The following is a 26,102-nucleotide window of genomic DNA, read 5'->3' on the forward strand; positions in this document are numbered from 1 at the left end:
ACCAGCCCACAGGTAGTGACCCTAACAGGACAGGAACAGGGTGTTAACCCCCATAGTGCCTGCTGTGTAACCAAGAATGTGGTTGGTGGTGAGTTAAAGGCACAAGGACGAGTGTTTCCCTGTAAGCAGCATGGTCGGCCTCTGAAATGACCCTTCCCTTCCCTGTAAAGTGGTCTCCCATCCTGGCGCTGGAGATACCTGATAATGGGGAGGGGAGTGGTACTGGTGGATCCGGCCCAAGGCACCTCTACACCTGTGTGGATGAGTGTTCTTGGGGCCCTCATATGACCGCCTTCCGACCCTGGCTGCCTCTCCCTTGCCCCACTGTTGACATGAAATCCAATGTCTTCCTAAATATATAGAAGCCTGGAATCCAGCGAAGGGTCATCCAGGGACACAGCATGAGCTGAGTGATTTATAGAAGGCACCTGGGCTGTTCGTTTGGTTGCAGCTCCCTGTTTGTTCCAGTCAGGCTTCTGCAGTGCAAGAGAAGATGCTGCTGCAGGGAGAAAGCATCACTCCCAGAAGCATGATGGGTCCCTGCCTCTCCTGCTTCCGCCCTGGGGCAGCCACACAGCTCCTGGAGGCTCATCTCTCTGAGTTCCTTCCTCTCTGTTGCTCAGCCCCAGGTCAGGAGCAGCAGCACCAGCACCAGCCCAGGGGTCATTGAGAACCATTGTAACTTGAGAACATGATCCTTGCCTGGGTGGTGGGGTAATTGCCCTGCTTGCTGGAGCCCCCTGCCCTGAGCACATTCCCTATTCTCTTCCTCTTTTTTTCTCTTCCTTTCTTTCCTTCTCCACTCCCCATTCGTTCTCTTTTGCCCCCTCTCTTCCCTTCCCTGCCTCTCTTCTGTCTATTTTCTTCTTCCCTTCCTTTCTCTCCTCCCCTCCTCCGATGCCTATACACTCTCTCCTTCCTGTCTGCTGTTCCCACTCCCTCCCCTTCCCCTCCTTTGTTTTGCGAGTCCTCTGGCCTTACCTCCCAGTGACTGACAGGAGGCACTGCTCTGAGCGGAGCCAGTGGGAACAGGTGCTCGGGTTGCAGGGTTGGAAGGAAACCCAATCCCATTGGCAGGGCTGCCTTGCTGGCTGACTATTGATATACCCTACAAGCCCCGAGGACCGGCCTGGGGGCTGCTGCTCAAGACAGAGCAGCCAGGTGGTGCCTTTCGGTTGGGGACTTGGCTTGATTGGGAGGAGCAATTGCTTAGATTCATGTCAGGCCCTGCCTAACTGAGATGGGCCCTCTCCCTGGCCTTGTCCAGGTTTAATCTGGGTTTAGACTCGCATGCGATTGCACTAGTGCCTGTAAGACCTTGCACGAGGAGGGGCCTTTTTCTTTCCCCCTTGCCAGAGGCCTACCCTTCTGCGAGTCACTTGTTTCCTGCTGCGGGGTAGGAGCCAGTAAATGGGATATCACATTCTAGCAGCAGGGAGGGACGGAGCTAACAGAGATAGGGAAGGGGTTACAGAAGTGGAGAATGTGGCTGGAGTGGTGGAGGGAAGGGGGCAAGGTGGCTGGGTGAGAGCTGGAACTTGAGAATGATCTGAGCTGTAATCTACCTCATCTATGTCTAGCTATACTTAGATCTAGTTTGTTGTGGCTTTGTCTCTAGATCTAGATGTTACTGGATGACATTGAGGCTAACGCCTCTCATCTTGCAAAGAATAACAAGAATCTTTAATGGTCAGCAGCTCACCGGGACCTCACCTGTACATCTAGCCTGAAAGAAAGCACTACTCTGGGCCAGTGGTTTCGTTGGCTCTCAGAGGGAAGAGCACTCCCTAGTGAATCACCAGCACCACATCCTGTGGCACCTTGGGCTTTCCTAAGGCAGGTCTCTCCTCCAAGTGCTGACAGGCTCCCCTCCCGCAGCTTAGTTCAGGAGGGTTCACGAGACACCAGTCTGTGGTGGCCATTCTCCAGGCTGAGCTTGCGGCCTTCGGTTTTCACGGCCCTTGTGACTCCGGTGGTTTTCATTCTCATTCTGTCAGACCTGTTAGCCTCCCCCCACGCTGCGGGTGAGTCAGAGCGAAAGCAGAAGCTGCTGAGCTTTGCCGAGGGTGAAGCCAAGCAGAACCGGCCGGGCTATTTTAAAACCAGTCTGATTTTCCCCCCTCCCCATTTCACATCAGGGGCCTGCCCTCACTTCGGCTTCCCTTTTCCCCTCACCCTCACCTCTCCTTCTCCTCAGGTGATTGGCTGAGGAATTTCCTAAGGGGAAATAGCAGAATTCTCCATTCACCACCACCCCCTGATTCTTGTAAAGCAAGTTCACAGTTAGGGGAAGGAGGGAGGCACTGAGTGGCGTAGATTTCTTGGTTGTCTTAAGCCGTGACTGTGTTCACAGGCAGCCCCACTGAGAGACCAGTGGCCAGCAATCAGTCATTTCACTCTTGCTTGTTGTCTCTTATCCTGTATGTAGAGTGCAAGCTCTTTGGGGCAGTGGCTGCCTTTTTGCTCTGTGTACGTACAGCACCCAGCACAGTGCGGCTCTGACCTTAGTATAGGGCCTCTAGGTGCTATTCTCATAGAAATAATGAACAATAATGATGACCTCTTAAGCATCAAGATGGATATGCAGGAGTTTGCACCCACTGAGCTAATCAAGATCAATGCCTGGTTAGCTCACTAGTTGCAAACCCCAGCTTGCTCTTGGGGGTGGTGGTGGTGGCGTGTGATATGCAGGAGGTCAGACTGGTGGATCTTGTGGCCTCTTCTGGGCTTAAACTGTATTTATTTACCTGATGTATGCAATCTGGTCATGCCAAGGTACAGCATTCTTATCAACAGTGTTCAGGGCATGACTTGCCTAAGCATAGGGGCCAGTCCTGGCCCAGCTACACCGACTGCTAGGCACTGATGGCTGACTCAGGGCATGTAAATAAATTCCTCAGTCAAGATATGCCATGGATGGTTTTCCTGTCCCCTAGCGTATTTTACAGTGGTGTGAGGTAACCTCCTTGCCACCTGCTAATTTGTGCATTGATCCTCTGTGCCGGTGCATGTTTCCGTGTAGACTCCCCAGTGCTTCCAGTTGTCTTTGATCTGCTGATATTTCAGATGCTTTCATGGCAATTCCAAGTTGGATCCTGAAAGGCACAGAGTACCTCAGCCCCCCAAAGGAACGTGAAGGCACTTGGCACCTGACAGAGTTCACCTCCCATGTCATCTCTTTCATCTCTTGGTTGCGTCAGCAGGGAGGGAGAAATGCAAACCTGACCAGAAACCTGGAGTCAGGAGGAGCAGGGTCCCTTGAGCATCATGTGGCAGAGTGAGGAGGCAAACGTTGCTGAGGGCTCTGGTACTGCAGTGATGAAGGGGCCATGTAAGACCCTGGATGGAGTGGGGCTGCATTGTGCTCTGTTGCGATGCCATGAATCTGGAGTAATTCCACTAAAGTCAGCGCAGCTGTTCCACATTTATGACAGGGTCGTTGAAAGCAGGGTCTGGACTGGATGGATGGCCCCGTTGCTGGGCATGGGGAATGGATGCCATCATTCTGTCTGCACCGCCTGGGTCTGCTCCCATGGGAATATGGACTTTGGGCTGCAGCGACGGGGCAGGAAGGGAAGCAGGTTCTGGTTTACAGTGACTGTCAGGGACAAGCCTGCGTTGTAATCTGACGTGGGTGGTCATGGCTTGGTGCACATCACATGACCCCCTCCTCCCCAGTAGATAGCCTGTTCTGACTCTGAAGGGCCCAGAGTGGGCTACCGGCATCCTGTAGGACCCAGCCTCTGTTTCGGCAAAGAGACAGTCTCATCCTGGAGCGGAAGCAGAGCTTACTCAATGCTCTAAGCTGAGAGCCATTCTGTTCTTTCATTTCCTACTCCTCCCTCTCCCATCCTGCTCATCTCTGTTTGTCCCTACAGCTTCCCCCTCTTTGGGCGCTTCCAGCCCCTGCTGGCCTTGGACATGAGCTGGGGATGCAGATTCAGAGCCTCCAATGGCAGCACTAATTCCTCCTATTCCCTGACCCAAGGGAACCACCTGTGCATGTGAGAAGGAAGTTGGGCCTCTCTGGTCCAGGCAATCCTTGGCCTGGTTGCTGCTAGCGAGTGCTGGTGGGTTCTGTGCTGTGGATACCGGTATGCAAGGAAATGGACCCAGGCCCACTCTCATCCCAAAGGTGACAAAGCAACTTCACAAGGACTGGATTTGAAATCCCTCACCTGCACAGCTGTTTTCCTATCAGCCTCCCCAAGCCACCCTGTCCTCAGTGGAAGGGATTATTAACTGCTTCATTGCCAAAGCGTGCCCCAGGTATATTCATGAAACGTGCTCCTCCAGTTCAGGGTTTCATTTTCACTTGCTCTCCTGGCTATGTAGAGTTGCGGTGTGGCTTTTAAACAGCTGCTGTTTAATAGGGAAGCAATTTCAAGATGGTTTCCAAAATGCTTTTGGGTGCCTCCAAAGATAGGCACATATGATTTGTTGTCATTGCTGCTCTAAGGCTTTTCCTTGCATGGGACCCTTGATGTTTATGTTTACTTGTCCACAGTCAGCCTCATTTTATTAGTTCCAGGCCACTCTTGTCTCTCCATCCCGTGGCGTTTATTTCTGCACTTCCCTTGGCTCTGCTGCCCCTCAAGGCTTAGCATCATCTTATAAATTTTGCCATGTTCTCTGCTGTGTCTTCTAGCTAGTTTGAAAAAGTCATCTAACCGAAATGACACTTAATCCCCCTCCCAGTGGGACCCCATGGGCACCTCTCACAACTCTTCCCCCACCCCCAGGGAGATGAGCCACCATGTAGAATTAATTACCGTCCTCTTGCCGTTCAATAGCCAGCTTTTGATCCATGTAATCGTATTTCTGTCCGAGCCAGCTTGATTTAATTTCCCCCTTAGGATATCTCGTGGCACTGTGTATCAGATGCCTCACTGAAATCCAGATATATTTTATCCACTACATCTCCTCTGGCCAACATTATGTATTTTGTTTAAATAGAAGAACCCTTTAGATTTGTCTGACTACATTTATTCCTAAGTAAACCCGGGTTATTTGGCTTCTATGTTTCCCCTTTAAATATTTCCTCATTCCTTTTGGTAGAGGATGTGAATTAATGCACAAAGAGGGTCTTTACCCTGATCGTTCTTTGTTCCCTCTTTAAAAATTGGTATCGGGCTGGCACAGGTTGTGCCCTGGAATGAATGGAAAAAGACCAAATAAGCTACTAGCTGGTGCTGTTTCCCACCCCCTGCCCCCATGGACCCTGGCTTTGATTGATTTATGTTGTTTTATTTATTTTCAAAAGTGACTAGTGCTTTTGGATGCCTAGCTGGAGACACCGTAAAGGGGCAGAGAGGCTCAGCGCTGTCTGATAATCAGGCCTCTTTAAGAGGTCTCAGGTTAAGCCCCCAAATCTCTAGTGCAGTGGTTCTCAACCAGGGGTAGGCAGAGGCCTTCCAGGGGGTGCACCAGCTCATCTAGATATTTGCTTAGTTTCACAACAGGCTACATAAAAAGCACTAGCAAAGACAGTACAAGCTAAAATGTCATACAGACAATGATTTGTTTATACTGCTCTCTATACTGTACACTGAAATGCAAGTACAATATTTATATTCCAGTGGATTAGTTTTATAAATATATGGTAAAAATGAGAAAGTAAGTAATTTTTCAGTATCAATATGCTGCAACACGTTTTTGTATTTTTATGTCTTATTTTTGTAAGCAAGTCATTTTTAAGGGGGGTGAAACTTGAGGGTGTGCAAAACAAAGCAGACTTCTGAAATGGGTACAGTCGTATGGAAAGGTTGAGCGGCACTCCACTTCTGAAACTCTTGGCCGGCGTCTTTTGCCTGAGATGTAAAACTCCGGCCCTGCCCGCCTGTAGGGCATGAGAGAGAGGGAGGATGGCCTAGTGGTTAGAGTACTAATCTGGGACTTGGGAGACCTGGGTTTAGTTTCCTACTCGGCCACAGGCTTCTTGTGAGAGCTTGGGCAAGTCACATAGCGTCTTTGTGCTTCAGTTTCCTCATCTGCCCTGCCCTGCATCACAGAGGGTTGTGACGAGAAATGCTTTAGAGAAGACTGTGAGGTGCTCAGATATGTGGTGCGGTAAGTGCCAAGGATTGATGATGATGCTGCATCTCTCTTTCCCCCGCCACCCCATAGATTTCAAGTTTCTTATAACAGTGGGTCAGTATCATTGTTCCTGTTTTACCAATGGGGGAAACTGAGGCACGAAATGGGGATGTGACTTGCCTGGCTGAGGTCACACCATAATCAGTGGCTGTGCCAGGACCAGACCCTAGAGCTTGATTCTCAGTTGCTCCATTTTCATGCTGGAGGGAAGGGGGCTTTAAGCCACTTCTGCACTGCCTGGATTCTGGAGCCATGCATGGGCCTGCCCAGTCCCCTACAGACCTCAGGAGGCAAAGAATAACTACAGCACAGTACACTCTCTGCCCATGCCTCTGACGCCCCATGCCAGGGGCTGGGAGCAGAGGCTGTATGGAGCCCTTTCACTAGCTCACACTTGGTCGTGCAATGTCTTTTCTCAGGGGCCCATTCCACACCCTTTAAGGCCCCTTTATGCTGCCAGAGTAGCACAGAAGGGCCTTGATATCACTGAGACTCAGCCCCACTGTCTTTTGATCTGTACTTCAGTGCCCTCTCTCCCCTGGGTCATTTATGGCTCTTTTTGCAAATGTTGTGATGTTAGCTCAGGTGTCCTGGACAAATTGCCTTTGCGCTAATTGCATCCTGCCTCCACGAATACCCTTTGCAGTTTCCACTGCACTCATTTTCTCCAAAATGCAGTGCTGCTGTTATTGGGCATCCTTAAACAGCACCCTGTATTTTGCCTCAGAGGTGACTGCATTTTAGTGGTGCGAGAACTGATTGCTAATATAGCAGCAACTCTGTAGTGAAGGGGCAGAGACAGTTTCCATTCTGAGCCCAGTTTTGATGTGTTCCCACCCCCTAGAATATTAAAATGCTTTGGGGCCTTTCTGAATGAAAAACATTCAGTAAATGTAAGTCATTGTCTGGGCCTTTGAACTGGATTATTATCCAGAGCTGTTGATTGATGTATGTGTGTGTTGGGGAGCAAAGATACGGTATTTAAAAACAATACACCTGTTCAGACACTGTACCCCACACCCTCCACATTAGATAGGTAGCATTAGCCACGCGTTGCAAACAGAGAGAATGAGGTGCAGAAAATTTAGGGGACTTGCTCGTGGTCTGAGAGCCACGGATGGAGCTCAGGGGTCCTGGCTCTGAGGCTTGTGCCTTAAACACAAGGTCATCCTTTCTCCTGCTTCCTTGGTTATCAGCATCATGGGTTCCCAGGTGTTCGAGTGTGCAAACCTTGGAGAGGAAAGAGAGGCAAGGGTCAGAAGTGAAGCGCTGACAGGACTGTGTGGGATGTGAGTTAGACAAGTTGTCTTCCCTGCTGTGTTTTTCTGCTCTGGATTGGCCTTTGTAGGACACTTTTTGTAGTGTCACAATTCATGGGAGTGGCATGTCTTAGCTGAGTGGGAAAGGTACCTCATTTCTCCCGACCACATTCAGTTCCTTAAAAGTCCATTCAAAATATACAGGGAAGCATCCCTTCCCTGCATTGCCAGATTCACTGCTCCTCCTGCTGAATTGTGCACCGCCTGCTTTCTTCATCTCTACTAATATCTCTACTCTCCCCTCCTCCCCCCACATGTCTTCAGCCACTGCAGTCTGGAGGGAAAATTCTGCTTTGAATCACTCACCATCTTCCTTCCCCAGGTTATGGATGATGGGCTATCCCAGTGTGAGCTAGCAATTAGAGCAGTGCGCTGGGAGTCAAGACCCCTGGGTTCAGTTGCACAGCCTGCATGGGCGGGTGGTTTAGTGGATTGGTTCCCAAACCTTTTCCTAAGGTGACTTACCAACTGCATAATATATTTGTTTTTGTGACCCATCATCACATACATGCACTCTCTGCCCTGGCACTGCAACCCTAACCCCAGTGAACCATGCCTGCACTGACCCAGCAGCTCCTGTCCCGCAGGGCCGGGATGAGCTCTGGGCTCACGGTGGGCTCACCCCCACCCCTGCAGGACCTCCCTTCTGTCTCAGGCCAGGGTAATTGTGTGTTTGCTTAGGCAAGGGCCCCGTGATGTGTTACTCCGGCCTTGGACGTGGTGACCCACTTAGAACCTTCCTGGGACCCACCGTTTGGGCGACTCTTGTCTAGTGGGTAGAGCAGACGGTCACGTGTCAGGACTCCTGGGTTCTGTCCCCACTGACTCCCTGTCCCCATCTGGAAAATGAGGGTAATGACACTGAGCTGTACCTACTTCCCAGGATGGATGAGTCAGTAACACTCAGTTACGGCTCAGGTAGGGCGGCTCCCACTGGAGCCCTCTCATCTCTGCAGGGTTTTTTAGCACTGCTTCGCTGCACCCGAATGGGCTCTCATCCCCTTTGTATGGACAAACAAGAGCCCTGTCTGTGTCTGGCTGCGTCGCTCTCCGTTGCCTCGTGCTGCCTCTCTCGCCTCCAGTCTCTTGCGTGCAGGCTCCTGGGACAGAAGAGGCATTGTTTGCATTGTTCCAGGGTTAAGGTTTTCCTCTGGCTTTGGGTTTAATTACTCCTGACAGTCTCCCCACCACCGTGCTATGGGGAACACCTCTAGGTTTAGGGGACAAGGGAGACTGGGTGTGCGTCGTGCTAGGTCAGCTAAGAGACAGTTAAACCGTGTCATTCCACTTCCTGTGGAAGGCTCTTTTCTTTCTTCCTCTGTCTCTCTGGCTGTCTCTCTCTCATGTTCTTTCTCCTCACATCTTTCTTTTGAGTCCCACCAGCAGCACATCAATGGGATTTCCCTTGAAATCCAGGAATAACTAACTGGCTATTACCCTCTTTCTTCTCTCTGGCCTATTCTTGTCTTTCCCTTTGTGCTCCCACCCCCAGCTGGGTTCCTGGCCTTTGGGTTTCTCTTGTAGCAATAGAGACATCACCTGGAACCTCTCCATGGACATAAGAGGCAGTCTGGGTGGGTGGCAGAATATCTGGAATCCTGACTGGTTCCTTGTCTCAGAGCTGGGAAGTGCCTCAATCCAGGGCATCGATTTCCAGCTTCCAGGAGAAACCAGCACAAAAAGATCAGAGAGTGCTGGGGTCTGGATTTGTCTCACTGCAACAATTCCACATGTTGCTGGTTTTCTTCACCCACCCACTTTCGCTTGCTCCTATCGGGCTCTGGCTCTGATTAGGAGCTCTCTCCCCTTCGTCTGCCAACTGGCCCGGTTTTGACAGCAAGGCAAAGTGAGTTTGTCATGAAAGAGCTTGGCATCCGAGTACACACAGGGTCCAGGCCTGAATCATTTTCTCTCCCAGAGCAGGGACAGCAGCGAGTCCAGGCACAGTGGGACTAGAGAGACAAAGGCCAAGATTGAAAAGAAATGGAGGGGCCTGAACTGAGGCTCCTTGGCTCCTACTTAGATATGTGATTATGTGCAGCTGCTATGCCCACAGGACCTTCTGGTGCCTGGCATTTCTGAAAACGAGGCATCGCTTATCTAGGTGCCAAAATATCGACTAGGGCACTGCATTTTAGACCCCTATTTTTGAAAATCTTGGCTGAATTTCCAGTCCCTCAGCAGAAAATGGCCTATTGAGATCTGTGGGGTGGAGAACATCAGACCTGAATCACTGGAAACTCGTCAGCCCCCTTCCCTAGCAGAGGGCTGTGCCTTTGTTCCCTTGATATGGCAGCATCCCTTGGGAAAGGGGTTTGGGCCAATGAATGGGGAGCATGCACCATGGCCTAATGGATAGAGCTCTGGACTAGGACTCAGGAGACTTGGTTCTATTTCCAACTCTACCACTGGTCTGCTGGGTGAGTTTGGGCAAAGTCTCATCCTTGTTCTGTGCCTCAGTTTCCCCATCTGTTCAGTGACCTCCTTTATAAAGCGCTTTGAGCTCTCCTAATGAAAAGTGCCAGATCAGAGCTAGGGGTTATTTTTTATTCGAGTGCCTTCAGTGGGTCATTCCAGATCAGTGGCCAAAGGTGGAAGGATGATTTTGGTCCCAAGTTTAGTGCTGTGGGGTTTTTTTTTGTTTGTTTGTTTTTTTTTTAACCCCCAGGATTTTACAAACCAAAGGACAATTTTTGAAGCTGTCATAGGAAACAGTGGATGGCTTTTTTGTGTATTCCTCTTTTGGGGGTTGGTTTATTGCTGTGGCTGTTTGTTTTTGCTGGGGCCCAAAGATGGAAGCCTTGTTCTGCTCGGTGTTGACTGGGAGTCAGAGGGTCTTTTCCTGAGTCAGGGAGGCAGTTTGACACACTGGTTAGAGAACTGACTTCCCGTGGTTCAGTTCCCTGCACTACCACAGGCTGCTTGCATGTCACTCAGCCTCTCTATGCAGCAGTTCCCCACGTATAAAGCAGGGATAATAATCCTTCCTTTGCCTCATGTATTTCGATTTGTAAGCTCTTCCAGGCAGGGGCTTTACGTGTATGTACAGCACCTACCGTCCTCATAGTTAACCCTTATATCACGCTTTTTAGAACGACTCCCCAGGGAATAATCACAAGCTGGCACTGCCTTAGTAGGACTAGATTTGCAGTCCTTATGGAACACTGGGGCCCTGATCTTGGCTGGGTGGTAGCGGTCACTTGGCTATGGATGCAGCTGTCAGAGAAATTTTCTGGGTGGCCATGGGCAAACTCCTTTGCTGCCCTGTTCCTCAGTTTCCCCATCTGTAAAATGGAGATAACATTACTGACCCTCCCCACATGAAGCACTTTGAGATAGCGAGGTGATGGGCACAACCCAAGAGCACTGCCATTAGAGCCCGATCCCTTGGGCTTGATTTAATCCTATTGCAGCCTTTGCTATGGTCCAACCCATCCTGTTTCTCTCAGCAATTCCTTTGTGCCGCGGGAGGAGCTGTAACCTACCCCACACGTGCATGATGGCGTCGCGCATCGGCCTGCGGATGCAGCTTATGCGGGAACAAGCGCAGCAGGAGGAGCAGAGGGAGCGGATGCAGCAGCAGGCGGTGATGCATTATATGCAGCAGCAGCAGATGCCGCTGGCCCCCACGCCTGCCATCAACACTCCAGTCCAATTCCAATCCCCGCCGTCCGTGCCGGGAGAGGTCTTAAAGGTACAGTGCGGATTAGTTTGTTTCCTTCTCTCCTGAGGGAGGGGAGGGGAAAATCTTGGCCATGTTGAGAGCTCTAATTGTTTTTCCCTGCCTGGGGTGTATGTGGATTTTTAGGTTCAGTCGTACTTGGAGAACCCCACCACATATCATCTGCAGAAGTCACGGGACAAGAAGGTCCAGGAGTATATCTCTGAAACCTACGGGAACAAGTTAGCTGCTCAAATCAGTCCTATCCGGCAGTCTCCGAAGCCTCCCCCTGCTGCCTCGCCGGGCGTCAGGCCTGGCCATGTCATGTCCTCTTCAGCCGGCAACAGTGCCCCCAACAGTCCCATGGCCATGCTCAACATCAGCTCCAACCCGGAGAGGGAGGTAAGGAAATGGCTTGGCTATAGAGCACCAAGATGACTAGGGGAGAGAAGGGGAAGGATTTAAAAGTGGCATGTGATCAGGGTCTCTCCAGTCCTGGCTTCTCTCAGCAGGAGGTGCGATAAGGAGCAGAGCGGAGAGCTGGGATTTCCCAGCAGGGGGCGCGGTGGGACATAAGATACAAATACCTAGCTAGCATGTACAGGCCTGTTGCATCTTACGCGCATTTAACATGCGCGATTTCAGCTTTACACAGTCAGCAAAAACAAAACAAAACAAAAAAACTCCCAAAAAGAGAAAAATAACAGTTTTAATATTGTACCTATACTGTGGGCGATTCCACCCGCCATTCAACTCAATGTAATTTTGACTATACGCAGTTTTCGCTTTACGCACTAACCGCGGAACGGAACCCTCGCGTAAGATGAGACTCACCTGTAGCGCATTTCATGGACAAAGTAGCACATACCATCAAAAATGAAACCACTGAACTGAGGAAACGCTTAGCTGTCTTTTTGTTTTCGCCCAGTGACCCCGCACCTCCAGCCCTGTGCTCTATCAAAATGCAACTTTCTTTTCCAGATAGATGAGGTCATTGATGACATCATGCGTCTGGATGACGTTTTGGGCTATATTAACCCAGAGATGCACATGCCCAACACCGTAAGTGTCTCTGATTGACTCCTGGCCTGTTATCCTGACTCTGGAGGGAGGGAAGGAGCCTGCATTTGACATGTACTGGCTAGGGAACAATTGCAGTATATGTGCTCTAGCCGGAAGAGCTCAGTCTCCCGTAACCCTAAAGGGTAGCTGCAGGGAGCCCTCCAGGGAGAGTAGTGACTCTGCTACCCATACCCTCTGGGCCGGATTGTCTGTGGCTCTCTGCCCCTTCTGTTGGTGGCCGAGAGCCAGGGTAACCGCTATATACTGGTGCAGTCTAGCAGACCTGGCACAGGGGGCGTGGATGGAGCACTGCTGTGTTCTTGCTATTCTTAGCTGCCAGGGCAACCCCTCGGGGCTGTGGGGAGCAGAGAGTAAGCTAGAGCAGCCTCAGTGGCCGCTCTAACTCTCACTGGGGGCCAGACAGGCTTTTGGCTGGGCTCAAAATATAGGGGGGCTCACCGGAGGCATAAAGCTGCCTTTACCACCCTGCCCCCTTAATTCCTGCCCTGAGCGGAGCTCGGCTGGAACTGACAATCTGGCAATCAGGGTGCCTGCATTGATTGCTGCTACTGGCTGTCAAGGCCGCAGCCTGAGATTTTGCTGCACACTCTCCATATGTCAGTGCTGGCTCTTCCCAGCAGGCAGTGGGAAATCATGCGGTGTGGTGTGTACAAACTGACTGAGCCTCTCTCCCCCTGCCCAGCCCCTAGAGTTGTAATGATTATTATTGCTGAGTAAGTCAGCAACAAGGGCTAGTCTGAGCTGGCTGCAGCCTGACCTAGAGACAGTAAACATCAGGTTGGCATTGCTGTGTGTGGGCTGGGGGAGGGGAAAGCTGTGCAGTTGCATGACTGACTGCTATGAGACTCCACGAGCCCTTTCCTTAACGCTCCTACTTTTAAATGAGCCCCAAAGGACTGGGAGGGTTTAACAGATTCTAAGCCCAGAAGGGATCATTATAATCATCTAGTCTGATATCCTCTACAACAGCCCTAGAACCTCTTCCAGCTGTTCCTTTTATCTAAACTGTTTCTTGTGCGGGAGCTGACTCCTGATCTTTTTTTTTTTCCCCCCAAAGACTTCTGCTCTTGATTTTAAAAAAACCCAGATTCTGTTTTGTGCAACCGCGACTGCCCCCCATTGTGCAAACTCAGCAGGGTTTGAGGCCTGCACTCCTAGCACAGGCTGCTACCACTTGAACTTCTGGCCTGACTGTGAGGATCACAGTCTGGTGGTTAGAGTAGGGAAATCTGGAGTCCTGGTTTCAGTTCTTGATTCAGCCACTGTGTGTCCATGGGCAAGTCCATTTACCTCTGTGTTGCCACCTGTAAAATAGGGCTAAGGATACCTAACGCTCAGGGTGCATGGTGAGGCTTTCTTGATTGTGCTTTGAGATCCTGTCCTTGGATGGAAGGCACCATAGCAAGGTGAAGATTGAGTGATTGATTTTTTTAACATTCTCTCCCTTTCCGTCATCTAGCGTCCCACCGTGAGAATGTATCATGCAGTGGTGAGGATACTTAGCGCTTTGCAAATGTTTCTAGCTGGGGTGTTGAGTGGGGCTTAAGGGAGTTAGTGCTTAGCACCCAGTGAAAGTCAATACCTCCCTTAGAAAATCTCAGCCTGATGGATTCAGTTCCGAGTCATCACCACCCTGCCCCTTGTGAATTAAGTCAGTAGCCTTGGTCTCATTTTGCACATAGGGAAACCGAGGCACAGAGTGGTGAAGTGACTCACCTAAGGTCTGGCAGAGCAGGGAGTAGAAATCAGGAATTTCCAGCTCCCAGTTGCATGCAGCCCCTAGATTGTGGTGCCCTTCACGCTAGGGCTTGTGATTTGGAATCTTCCCGGAGATTCGGCCCTGAGCCAGCTTTCTAGCTCCCTGATCCCATCTCCTGCTCCTTCTCCTCCTGGATGAGAACCATACTAGTCACCTGCTTCCTTGTTTTTCAGCTTCCAATGTCCAGCAGTCACATGAATGTATATAGTGGTGACCCCCAGCTGATGGCCCCCCTGGTGGGTGTCACCAGCAGTTCCTGCCCCGCCGACCTCACTCAGAAGAGAGACCTGACAGGTAACGCATGTGAGTTCTGACTGCAGCCTATGTGTGTGTCTGTGTCTTTTAGGTTGGGCCAAATCCTGTGTCAATGCTCGTGCCACTGATGGTAGCGAGGGTTACGCAGGGTGAGGGTCAAACAGAATCCTGCCCAGCCTGTTTGACATTAGGTACTGAGTGATGCTGGGAGAGATGGTGAGAAAACACAGCTTTGTAACACGCGTGGTGTGACCTCTTGGGTCTTTCTTGTAGATGCCGAGAGCCGTGCCTTGGCTAAAGAGCGTCAGAAGAAGGACAATCACAACCTGAGTGAGTGGATGGTTCATTCTAGCTGCATGGCTGGGTCTCCTACCCTAGTTCCCTTCAGCCCAACCCTCATTCTTTTCTTGGAGGCCCCTCTGTCTGTATCGCTGTTTTCCTACTCATCTGTCTGAACAGCCCATTCCACCTAGCACCTCGTGCATGGCGTGCATGTAGGGATCCCCACAGCGTCCCCCGAGCAGGGCTTCATTTAACCCAGTACCCTGGCTGACAATGGCCAGCCCCAGATGTTTCGGAGGAAAGTATAAGAAACCCCATTATTGTGATTATTTTATTTTTATTGAAGTAGTGCCTCAGGTCCCCAGTCATGGACCAAGCCCCCATTGCGCTAGGGGCTGTACATACAGAACAAAGAGACAGTTCTTGCCACAAAGATCTTACAATCGAAGTAAGATGAGACAGTCTCTTCTGGACAGTTATGGGATAACCTGTTTGGGGGGAAGTTTCTTCATGAGCACTGTCAGGCCCTCATCACTGGCTTGTGCCCTGAAATACGAGGGTTTGTTTGGTACCATGTCTAATGTAACTCTAATATTCTCTTTGTCCATAGAAATGTCTCTTTCTTTGTTTGAATAGTGCTAAGCTCTTGGTTTCAATGGTTTCCTATGCTACATAGCAGCCTAAATCTCTCCCACCCCGCCTCCGAGCCCACTTGTCATACCCAGTACCTCCTGTGACACCACATGCTATCCTCAACCACTTCTCTCCCATCCAGTGTGGCTCTACACGGCCCCACTTTTCCCAATGTCTCCTGCAACCCACCTTCCTCTCTAAACCATCCCTCACCCACTGAATGTTTCCCCATCTAGACCTTTGGCACCCCGCCTCTGACTGTCTGTGCCCATGGAATCAATCACAGGTAAACTGCAGTCCTCCAGAATTTAAGGCTGCATGTTTGGTGACAGGGACAGGCCAGCTTCTGAATAGCTCTCCTAGTCTCTTCACCCAAAGCTGGGAGAGGAGAACAAGGGACGAGAAACTCTCTGGGGAACTTGGTGATTCCCATAATTCAGGTTGGGGACAGCGGGGGCTGAGCGTGGTACAGACTGCAGAGTGTTGAGGCTGATCCCAAATTCCTAAACCTGGGTCAGTTTCCATCTTTCTCTTTCTTTTCCCTCTCTTTAGTTGAGAGAAGACGAAGGTTTAACATCAATGATCGCATCAAAGAACTCGGAATGCTGATCCCAAAAGCCAATGATCTGTAAGTATCACTGCAAGCAGTATAAGTCGCCTTGTCTTAGATATCTCCCGTGGATTTGGTGGTGCATGGCAGAGGAATTGTTAAGGATGGTCCAAATGGTGTTGCCCTGGGGGATGAAACTTATTCTGTAGATCAGGAGAAAACTTTGTAATGGCAACTGTTGAATATTTGTCCCAGAGAAACAGTGGTGGGCCCATTGTTTGACATGTAAAACTTGACTTGACAAGGCACCTGAGGATTTACTGTGGAGATCAAGCCTGCCCTGGCCAGGGGATGGACTAGATATAGATGATTGTCTGCTGTGTCCTAGTAACAGGTTGTTCCAGTCCCGAGTCAGATTCTGTTTCACACACTGAGAATTTTCATTCCTTCATCTGATCTTCCAGCTGGGCAACTGCTTTGATACTGGCTGGTTGGTTGTCAGTGTCTGGTCCCACCTTGGATTCCCTAGGAGTCTGGTGCTTGGTGTTTTCAGAGACTGGGATAATGGCGTGTGTGTATTGATCAAGGCCAGTGCCATTCCCTACATCAGTGTGTCCAGGAAGTAATTCAGGGTATTACATTTGCAGAGGGGCATTTCAGTACAGCAGTGCTCTGCAGAACTTATCCAGCCTTGGAGCTGGTTAGAAGGAACTGACAGGACAGATTGTAATGACTTCTCCCATGTTGTACCCCAGGGATGTTCGCTGGAACAAAGGGACGATCCTGAAGGCCTCGGTTGATTACATCAGGAGGATGCAGAAGGACCTGCAGAGGTCACGGGATCTGGAGAATCACTCTCGGCGTCTGGAAATGACGAATAAGCAGTTACTGATCCGTATCCAGGTGGGTTCCCATCTTCCCCCCGTCCCTCTGTTCTAACCCAGCCCGAGCGTAGGTCCTCATTGTAATGAGAAACCCATGGTAGGGCCATGGATCACTTGGGTCAGTTGACTTGGGCTCACGCGGCTAGAGCTGCGTGCTAAAAACTGTAGTGTAGCTGTGCAGTCTTGGGCTGGAACCCGGGCTCTGAAGCCCTGTGCAGGAAAGGGCATTGGAGGGCAGGCTCTGGCCTGATCTACGTTGCTGTCTTCAGCTCTGCGAGCCTGCCTCAGTTGACCCAGACTTGGAGACTAGGTGCCACCGTTCCTTTTTTTCTTGGTGTAGACGTACCCTAAAACACCGTCAGGGGCTCCAGTCTTGTTCCTGCCCCTTCCCAGTGGGTCTGGGCCACATGCTGGGCCCTGAAATTGGAGCATCTTCATTAACCGAAGTGGAGTCCGTCCAGATTCACGCTAGAATCACCTGAAATTCATTTCTGTCCTTTTGAGATGCTCCATGCACATGCTGAGCCAAAGCTAATGAAGTCACTGGCTAGATTCCCACTGACTTTCAGTGGGCTTTGCATCAGGCCCCTAGAAATGCTGTTTGCACAGCTCACTTACTGCAGACATTCAGGTGTGGTGGGAGCTGCTCCTGTCTTGTGACTTGTGAGTGCTGCTTTCCAGGCAAGGCCCTTGGCTTGCAGCTGACTGGTGCCCACCAGTGATAGGGATGAGTTAGTTTGGGAGAAGTTCCATACGACACAAGGAACACTTGCAGCTAGTGGCATTCGCATGGGAGCCAGGCTTGCTGTGTTCATAGCTGTCCCTGCTGTGGGGTGGCCTGTGCTTCCTGGGCTATGGCACTAGGGCTAACGCTTTCAAACCTGTTTGCTATTGGCAGGCTTCAAATCCATCTCTGGGCACCTAAAGAGAGGTTTTTTAAGGAGCCTTGGTGTGGATTTAGGAGGCTCACCAGGCCACCAGGTTGACCTAGGGTTTATGGTACCTGGTGGGGATGCTGGTGCCAGCTTTAGCCGGGGATTTCATGTAGGGTAGTGAGCAGCCTGCTTGCACTAAAGCACTGAGCCCGCAATGTCTGCCTCACCTTACCCTTGGGTCACTGACTGCTGGAATTCAGCCTACGAAATAGCAAACCTGGCAGGGATTGGGGACTTTATGGGTTAAAGTTTGAAGTGCTGTTTTCTTCTTTGTCTCTTACTCCTTCTCTCTTTCCCTGGGCATTCCTTCCCACTCCCTTTCTTTGTGTAGTTTGCTATCTTCCTCTTCTGCTGTGTCTCTTGGAATCTCTTCACCCCTCTCCCAAGGTCCCTGGCTGACTGCCTTTTCCATCTGGCCTTGTCACCAGTTCGATCCCCTGACAGGGATGTTTGAAAGGGGTGGTGAACCTCGAGGATTTGAAGTCAACCACTCTTAGTGGCAATGGGAAGAGGTGGGAATAACCACAAAAATGCTGTTAGTGGTTCTGGGAGCCATGGGTCTTATTTGCCATACTTGGAGTGAGTGGTGGCCAGGGCGAAGGTGGTCAGAAGTGCTTGATTTAAGACATCTGAAACTGTTCTGATTTTCAGAGGGGTGGGTGCTCAGCTCTGTCTGAAAATCAGGCCCTTTGAAGGCATCTCAAGTTGGGAGCCCAAAATCGCTACTCACTTTGGACAGTCTTGGCCTGTAGTGTCTGCCCTGGCAGCTTTGTAAACCCCGTGGTCCTTAATGTGACAGTGGTGCCTTTGACCCATTATGCCTGGCTGCTAGAGTCTGTCAGTTCAGCTCTCAGGCTGGGGGAGGGTTCCCCACAGAGCAGTTAGTGGGGCAAGACCACCTTGGCTCCCTCCGCTCCCTGGTGTGTTATTGGTGCCTCTGGTAAGGACTCCTGGCTTGTGTGCTTTGTCCTACAGGAGTTGGAGATGCAGGCACGCCTCCATGGGCTGCCCGCCTCCTCGCCCTCCAGCGTGAACGTGGCAGAACTAGTTCAGCAGGTCGTGAAGCAAGAAGTGACAGGAGAGGACGGGTCGATGGAGCCTCAGCAGCCCCAGCTACCTCCAGACCAGGAGACGCAGCAACAGCCACCCCTGCCGCTGCTGCCTCCATCTTCCTACCAGCTGGACTTTACCCATGGCCTGAGCTTTGACGATGGCTCCAGAGGGTTCCGCGACCAGCTGGACCCCAGCCACAATGTCTCTTTCCCCTCTTTATCCAAGAAGGAGCTGGACTTGATGCTGATGGAGGACACAATGTTACCTCTGGCTTCTGACCCCTTGTTCTCCGCCATGTCCCCCGAGGCCTCCAAGGCCAGCAGTCGCAGGAGCAGCTTCAGCATGGAGGATGCTGACATGCTGTGACAAGGAGCTGCTCGGAGCCTGGGGAAAAGGACGAGGAGCGAGGCTTGTCTGTGAAGACACCACACACACACACCCCCCTCCCAAGAGGAACCCAGTCCACACTTGAGCCTACATAGAAATACATTTCTTTATGCAAGTGTTGTCACAGTCACTGGGAAGGTCAGACCCATGTTGCTACAACTTGATCTGCAAACTTTCTTGTTTTGCCATTAACTGAGCAGAGCTCCCTGGCTTCGAATGACCCTAGATTTACAGCCCAGATGCCTTGCCTTTCAGCTAAACTTCCCACAAGCCACACGCAGTGCAGGAGTGGAGGCTGGAAGCCAGCCCATCACGTATGAGAAGGAGCCTTCGAGTCCTGGTGGAGGCTAATGGGGCTTGTCGCTCAGAGCACCTTGCTGCAAATGTGCATCCAGCCAAGCTTTACCACTTGAACTCGCGTTCCCTCAAAGTCTTCCCAAGCCCTGGTGCTAACGTCCTGAAAATGTCGGCAGAGACTGCCTTGTACCGTGTTCCTGCATTAGGCTTCCCCTTCTCTTTTTGGGCAGGGATGTGCAGCTTTCCTGAGGGAGGGTGTGATGTCCCTGTTTGTCACGGCATAGGGGAAGTGTGTTTCTCAAGGCTCATTGGGTAAGAAGGTGCAGGGGGGAGGAGGAAGAGGAGGAGGGTAATCTGAACAAATTATTTAGTGATACCAGAGGGACACTTTCAAAGCCAGGAGTAAGAGTTGGATGCAACAGTCTCACTTATTTGTCACCAGGGTTTGTAAAGGCACCGGCTTTGAGAGTGGACCTGTTGAGACTCACTCAACTTCCGCCCCATTAGAGATGGGTTCCTAACCCTCGAAAGCATTTAGGGGGTTAGGAACCCATCTCTAATAGGGTTGGGATGCTGGTTTGGGCCAATCTCTGCTTCCTCTCAGTCTGTTCAGATGAATCCTGAAACTTCCAAGTGATACTCGGTCAAAACTATCAGTGTGCGCCTGGTATGGAACTAAACCCTTACTGATGTGTCCAGATACCAGCTTCTGGCTTTGCACCTGCACTTATTGGTGCCAGCCATTTTGCACTATCAAGCACTTGGGCGGCTTTTTCAAATGCACGTAAGGGTGTGTTCACACTGCAGCTGGGATAGGGTGACCAGAGAACAAGTGTGAAAAATCGGGGTGGGGTGTAATAGGCGCCTGTCTAAGACAAAGCCTCAAATATCAGGACTGTCCCTATAAAATCGAGGCATCTGGTCACCCTAGCTGGAGCGAGCCTCCCAGCCCAGGCAGACACGTGGTAGTGGGGCTCAAGCGAACAGGCTGAGAACAGTAATGTGCTGGTTGCGTTGCGACCCAGGGGTTGAGGTGGGCTTGTACTCAGGCTGGCGTGCATTGCTGCCTGTGCTGTGCCATTTATATTGTGGTTTTTAGTGTGCTAGCTGGAGGAGAGCAAGCATGTGTTCGCCTGCCCAGCTGGGAGGAGCGCTCCCATCTGTACCCGTAGCCAGGGCCAGCGCTTTCATTTAGGCGACTTAGGCAGTCGCCTAGGGTGCCAGCATTATGCGGGGGGGGTGGCATTTTGCCGGGGGGGCGGCAGACGGCTCCGGTGGACCTGCCGCAGGCGTACCTGCGGACGGTCTGCTGGTCCCGTGGCTCCGGTGGACCTGCCGCAGGCGTACCTGCAGACGGTCTGCTGGTCCCGCGGCTCCGGTGGACCTGCCGCAGGCGTACCTGCGGACGGTCTGCTGGTCCCGCGGCTCTGATGGACCTGCCGCAGGCGTACCTGCGGCAGCTCCACCAGAGCCACAAGACCCACGCGCGGGGCGGCGAAATGGCCTGGCGCCTAGGGCACCAGAAACTCTGGCGCTGGTCCTGCCCGTAGCTGTGCCCTGAGTGACTTGTGACTACCAAGTATGTCTTTGGGCTGCATCTGAACCTGAGACCTGGGGGAATATGTCTGTGGGAACCTCCCCTATGAAGCACACCTGGAAAAGGGGTTTGCATGTGCCCTTGTACACTGAAACCTCCAAGTTAGGACCCTCATACCCAGCATCCCTAGTGCCTGAACCTGGCAAATCAAGCTCATGGAAGGCACCCTAAATAACTGATTCAGTTATTGTCAGGGTGAGCTTTGATCCCTTCTTCCGTTAAAACACTCAGTGGGCCAAATCCTGGCAGGCTTTGAGTGCCCTCTGCTCCCAGTGAAATAAGTGAAAGACCTGACTGAGTTGTTTTCTCTCTGTCTTTACTCAGGCAAGCCACCCATTGAGGCCAGTGGGAGGTTTTGCCTGAGTTAAGGGGCCTCTGTTCAGTGTCATCACGAACACGTGGAAGATGACGACCACATGAGGTCAAGTGACCTGGATCCAAATGCTTTCTGCTGAAATGTCCACAGGAGGAAATTTTTCTGCCCTTTAAGAGTACAAACCCAGCCAGCAGGGCTGGCTCCAGCTTTTTTGCCGCCCCAAGTGGCGAAGCGAAAAAAAAAAAGATAAAGCCGTGATTGGCAGCACTTTGGCAGCTCTACCGTGCTGCTTCATTCTTCGGAGGCAATTCGGCGGCAGGTCCTTCACTCCAAGAGGGACTGAGGGACTAAGGGACCTGCCGTCGAAGACCTGGACTTGCTGCCCCTTTCCATTGGCCACCCCAAGCACCTGCTTTCTTCGCTGGTGCCTGGAGCCGGCCCTGCCAGCCAGGGGTAGAACCTGGAGGAAGCTACATGAGGTGGAGGGGAAGGATGGAGGGGGAATTTGAGTTCATTGCTCAATGAGCTTGGCTCTGAAGAGGAGGAGAACAAGGTCTCTGTTCTACAGGGTTCTCTAGCAGCACTGAGGACCTCAGTGATATGGGGAAACTGGAGTTCTAAATCTCTCAGGTGGGTGCTCCTCCAACCCATGCCGCCCCTTCTTGAGGTTGATCCCAGAACCAATATCGCTTTGACGAGGAACTGCCAAGGAATGTTAAAAACAACCTCTTCCCTCCAACAAGTCCCTCTTCGACTTCCTGTGTCTTCATGTTCAGGTTCGGCTTTCTCTCACTGGACATGGCATCCTAGAAACCATGGAAATTAGCCTTGCTGAGGTCAAAAGCAAATATTAAGGAGTTGTCTTACTCTGGGAAAGGTTTCTTCTGTGTCCTCATTGTGGCTCTCTGTCTTCCCCCAGCCCTCAGTTGCTTCCATGTTTCTGTCAACACAAACCATGTTCTTGCTGATTGGAAGAGGATATTTCCATCCCTGGCCAAAACGAGGTTTGGTCAATTAAGAGAATGGAATTGAGGACTCCTTCAACAGGACCAGCACTGGCTCCTGACCTCATTCATGTCGTCATAATTCTGAGCTGGGGCTCTTCAGACAGAAGGCAAATCGGTCTTTATACCATGTCTTCTGGATCCTTAATGTAAACCTGTATCTGGGCCCCCACACAGAGACTGGGTAACAGGGCAGCCACCCTGGTGTGAAGCAGCAGAAGGAGGATTGTACATTGGTAACAATTGCCAAAATCTTAGCCAGGGCTGTTTGGCTTCTAAGAGTCAATCCCCTCTCCCCTCGGCTATCCTCAGATAGTTTTTGGCCTAAAGAGCCAAACCACTGAAGAGTTTCTTTGCACAGCTTTGTAGCTCAATTGTTTTCTGCTTTCTCAGTGCTGCTTATGTCGGCACAGCCACAAGGAGAATTGGGGTGGGGAAGAGTGGTGGGGGGTATCACTTTTATTTAAAAGAAAAGATGACAGTATTCTACAGTAAGAGCCTAAGGAGTATATGGGGAAGATGGGGCAATCTTTAGTAATGATTAGGGTTGTCAAGTGATTGAAAAAATGAATTGCAATTAATCATGCAATTAAAATAGAATACCGTTTCTTTAAATATTTGTGGATGTTTTCCACATTTTCAAACATATTGATTTGAATTACAACACAGAATACAAAGTGTACACTGCTCACTTGATATTTATTTTTTATTGCAACTATTTGCACTGTAAAAAACAGTTTTCAATTCACCAAATACAAGTACTGTGGTGCAATCTTTCTCATGAAAGTTGAACTTACAAATATATAATTATGTACAAAAAATACCGTGCATTCAAAAATAAAACAATGTAAGACTTCTTAGAGCCCACAAGTCCAATCAGTCCTACTTCTCATTCAGCCAATCACTCAGACAAACAAGTTTGTTTACATTTGCAGAAGATAATGCCATCTGCTTCTTGTTTATAATGCCACCTGAAAGCGAGAACATGCATTTGCATGGCACTGTTGTAGCTGGCGTCGCAAAATATTTACATGTCAGATGCATTAAAGATTCATGTGTTCCTTGATGCTTCAAACATAATTCCACAGGACATGCGTCCATGCCTATGATGATTTCTGCTTGATAATGATCCAAAGCAGTGCGGACTGATTCAGGTTCATTTTCATCATCTGAGTCAAATACCACCAGCAGAAGGTTGATTTTCTTTTTTGGTGTTTTGGGTTTTGTGGTTTCCACATCAGAGTGTTTCTCTTTTAAGACTTCTGAAAACATGTTCCATACTTCATCCCTCTCAGATTTTGGAAGACACTTCAGATTCTTAAATCTTGGGTTGAGTGCTGTAGCTTATCTTTAGACATTTCACTTTAGTATCTTCTTTGCATTTTATCAAATTTGCAGGGAAAGTTGTGTGGGCAGCGTTATCTCCCGTAAATGTTAAACTTGTTTGTCTTAGCGATTGGCTGAATTGGAAGTAGGACTGAGTGGACTTGTAGATGCTAAAGTTTTACACTGTTTTGTTTTTAATGCAGTTATGTAGCAAAAAAAACTACATTTGAAGGTTGGACTTTCATGATAGAGATTGCACTACAATACTTGTATGAGTATTGTATGCTATTTCTTTTATCATTTTTACAGTGCAAATATTTGTAATAAAATTTCAATTAGTATTTAACAGTATGATTGATTTTTTTAAGTTAATTGTGTGAGTTAACGGCGATTGACAGCCCTAGTAATGATATTACATTATACCCCACTAACTGCCTTAAGTATTGCAGGAAGGCTACAGCAAATTGTAGTGTTTGGGGCCTTTACTGGAGAACCATGTAATATCTTTCTTTTATTAGTAATGTCTGGATCTCAGTCCTCAAAGTTCAGGAGCACTCGGATCCAGGCTTTTTTTTAGATCAGGCCCCATCTCCAGCCCTGATTCTGCACTGAGAGCTGCGTGGGTGGGCCCCCTGCACGCACACAATGCTCCCTTGACTTCAAACCATGGTGACTGGTGCTGGGCCAGGACCTAAAATCATAAGGGAAAACTCAACCTGCCAACCCCCTGAGAAGGAAAGAGCTCGGGAATTGGATTGTAGGGTGCTGCGTGTGCACATGACCAAAGGGTACAGCTGTGGGGCAAGTGCAGGTCTGTGATGGGAGTGAGGAGATCGCCAGGGTGTAGGCATCTCCTGAGCTGACAATGAGACGTGCCAGTCGGAAGTGACATTTGCATGTGATGGCAAAGAGAGCGAATGAGAGAAAGCGGGAGAGAGGGCAGCACCCCTTCACCTCTTGAGATGGGCAGTCCTCAGCCACTGGCAGTCAGGAGAGTCAGCGTAGAGCAGGGGAAAAGGACGTCCCTAGCCTGTGTTCCCTTGTCTGTATATTTGGTAACAGGAGAGGGAACAACTAGTCAATGTCCCGAGATAGGAGTCCCGCAAGGGGAGCTCTTGCAAATGTCAGTGATATAAATGCAGGGTTTCTGCGGGAGGTGAGCAGACAGGATTCTCTGTGGCTCTTTCAGTGGGTGGGGCCTGCAGGATGAGTCATGGGAGTGTCCATTGTGCCACGTTAAACCAGGGCACGGGTTCCTCCGAGTGAGCCATTACCTGCATATGAACAGGAGTAGTCCTTCAGGGCAGGCCCCTGGAGCCCTGTAGACTTGTGTTAAATGCCTATGGATGTGCAGTGTTCCTCCTCCAATACAGCCGTTAAACTTCTTTACGTAACACAAGTGTCTGTGTGGACGCACTGTGTCCCTGTACACATTTAAAGTATCACCTGGAGAGTCTTGTGGACTTCTGTTAAGTGCCTGTGGGTAGGTGGCATGCATCCTCTGCAGCAGAACCTATAGAACCTTATAGATCCACATTAAGTGCCTATGGATGCACTGCCTGTCTGCAGAGCCTCGCACATGTAGACCTGTGGATGTAGGCTAAAAATCCAGCAGATACTGGAAGTGGTGCATGGTCAGAGCCAGTTTAGGAAGAGTTGGTGAAGTTATAGCCAGTGAGATAGGGTAAGGTTCCAGGAAAGGTGGGTGGGGAGCTGTGCCTAATGAGATGAGTCAGATTCCTGGAAGTTCTGGTGGAGCCAGTGGGCTGAGAGGAACATACCTAGACAGGCCTAGTGTGCTTTGTTGCTCAGGTGCTCTCATGAGGAGAGTCCCTTAGAGGAAAATAAAACTGCCTGGTTTGAATCCAAAGCTCTTTCTGAACCCACAGCAGGTTGATTCTGTGTTATAACTGTGCACTATTCACGGCATGCTTCAGTAAACATAGGATGCGATATATTGTGTGCATTATGCCGTGTGCTTGAGTGGCTTCAGGACATGGTACATACTAGGGATGGGCACATATGTAACCTTCACTTAAGATATCAGCTTGAATCACTTGACTTTTCTGTTCTTGAGGTCTGAAACCATGGCATGCCTTTACTTTTCCTGTTGGTGGGTGGGACAGGAAGTGATGTCATCTAGTGGAAAGATTTTTTTTCCTGGTCTGTTGCAGCATCTGCAGTCTTACTGAAGCCAAGATTTGTGTGGGAAGACCTGACATCATAAGATTTCAGATGTGATGCAGACCCAACAGTCTCAGAAAAGCATGTGAATTTGGGAGGGCAAAGCTTGCAAGCCAAGGTTTGCAAAAGCGACTAGTGACTTTGGGTGCTGTATTTTCAGACAGTGCTGGGCACCCCACCCTCTGAAAATCAGACTCTTTTAAGATGACTTGAGTTGGGTACCCAGAATCACTAGTCACTTTGGAACAACTTAGCCAGACACTTTGTGAAGTGCTCCTCAATAGTATATACCGTAGTGCAGCATGCTTCATGGACTGTGAGTTGCGGTGTGTGCTGTATGCAGAATGGGGTCAATGTCTGTCAGATACAGTATATACTGCACTCAGCTCATGGCTATGGGATGCAGAACATGCCACACCATTATCCCCTGCCCCAGCCTGCGTGAGAAGTGGGGTGCTCCCCATGCCATGAGAGAACAGTC

The 26,102-nt window shown here is 50.2% G+C and overlaps 1 protein-coding gene across 2 annotated transcripts in view; it reads left to right on the top strand.

Moving 5' to 3' along the window:
• The window catches only part of TFEB (transcription factor EB), a 48,865-nt gene extending 29,853 nt beyond the window's left edge, over positions 1 to 19,012 (top strand). The window contains exons 2-9 of one of the 2 annotated variants that reach the window (XM_032768297.2): positions 10,865 to 11,109; positions 11,224 to 11,478; positions 12,058 to 12,138; positions 14,092 to 14,221; positions 14,447 to 14,503; positions 15,641 to 15,716; positions 16,394 to 16,541; positions 18,433 to 19,012. In XM_032768297.2, coding sequence (XP_032624188.1) covers positions 10,912 to 11,109; positions 11,224 to 11,478; positions 12,058 to 12,138; positions 14,092 to 14,221; positions 14,447 to 14,503; positions 15,641 to 15,716; positions 16,394 to 16,541; positions 18,433 to 18,876 — 1,389 coding nt within the window. In that variant the 5' untranslated portion in view covers positions 10,865 to 10,911 and the 3' untranslated portion in view covers positions 18,877 to 19,012. The remainder of the gene's footprint in view (positions 1 to 10,864; positions 11,110 to 11,223; positions 11,479 to 12,057; positions 12,139 to 14,091; positions 14,222 to 14,446; positions 14,504 to 15,640; positions 15,717 to 16,393; positions 16,542 to 18,432) is intronic. The other variant, XM_075064910.1, reaches the window with a different exon arrangement.
• Positions 19,013 to 26,102: the final 7,090 nt, after the last annotated feature.

The sequence above is a fragment of the Chelonoidis abingdonii genome, chromosome 4 (assembly GCF_003597395.2).
Source record: "Chelonoidis abingdonii isolate Lonesome George chromosome 4, CheloAbing_2.0, whole genome shotgun sequence".
NCBI lineage: Eukaryota > Metazoa > Chordata > Testudines > Testudinidae > Chelonoidis > Chelonoidis abingdonii.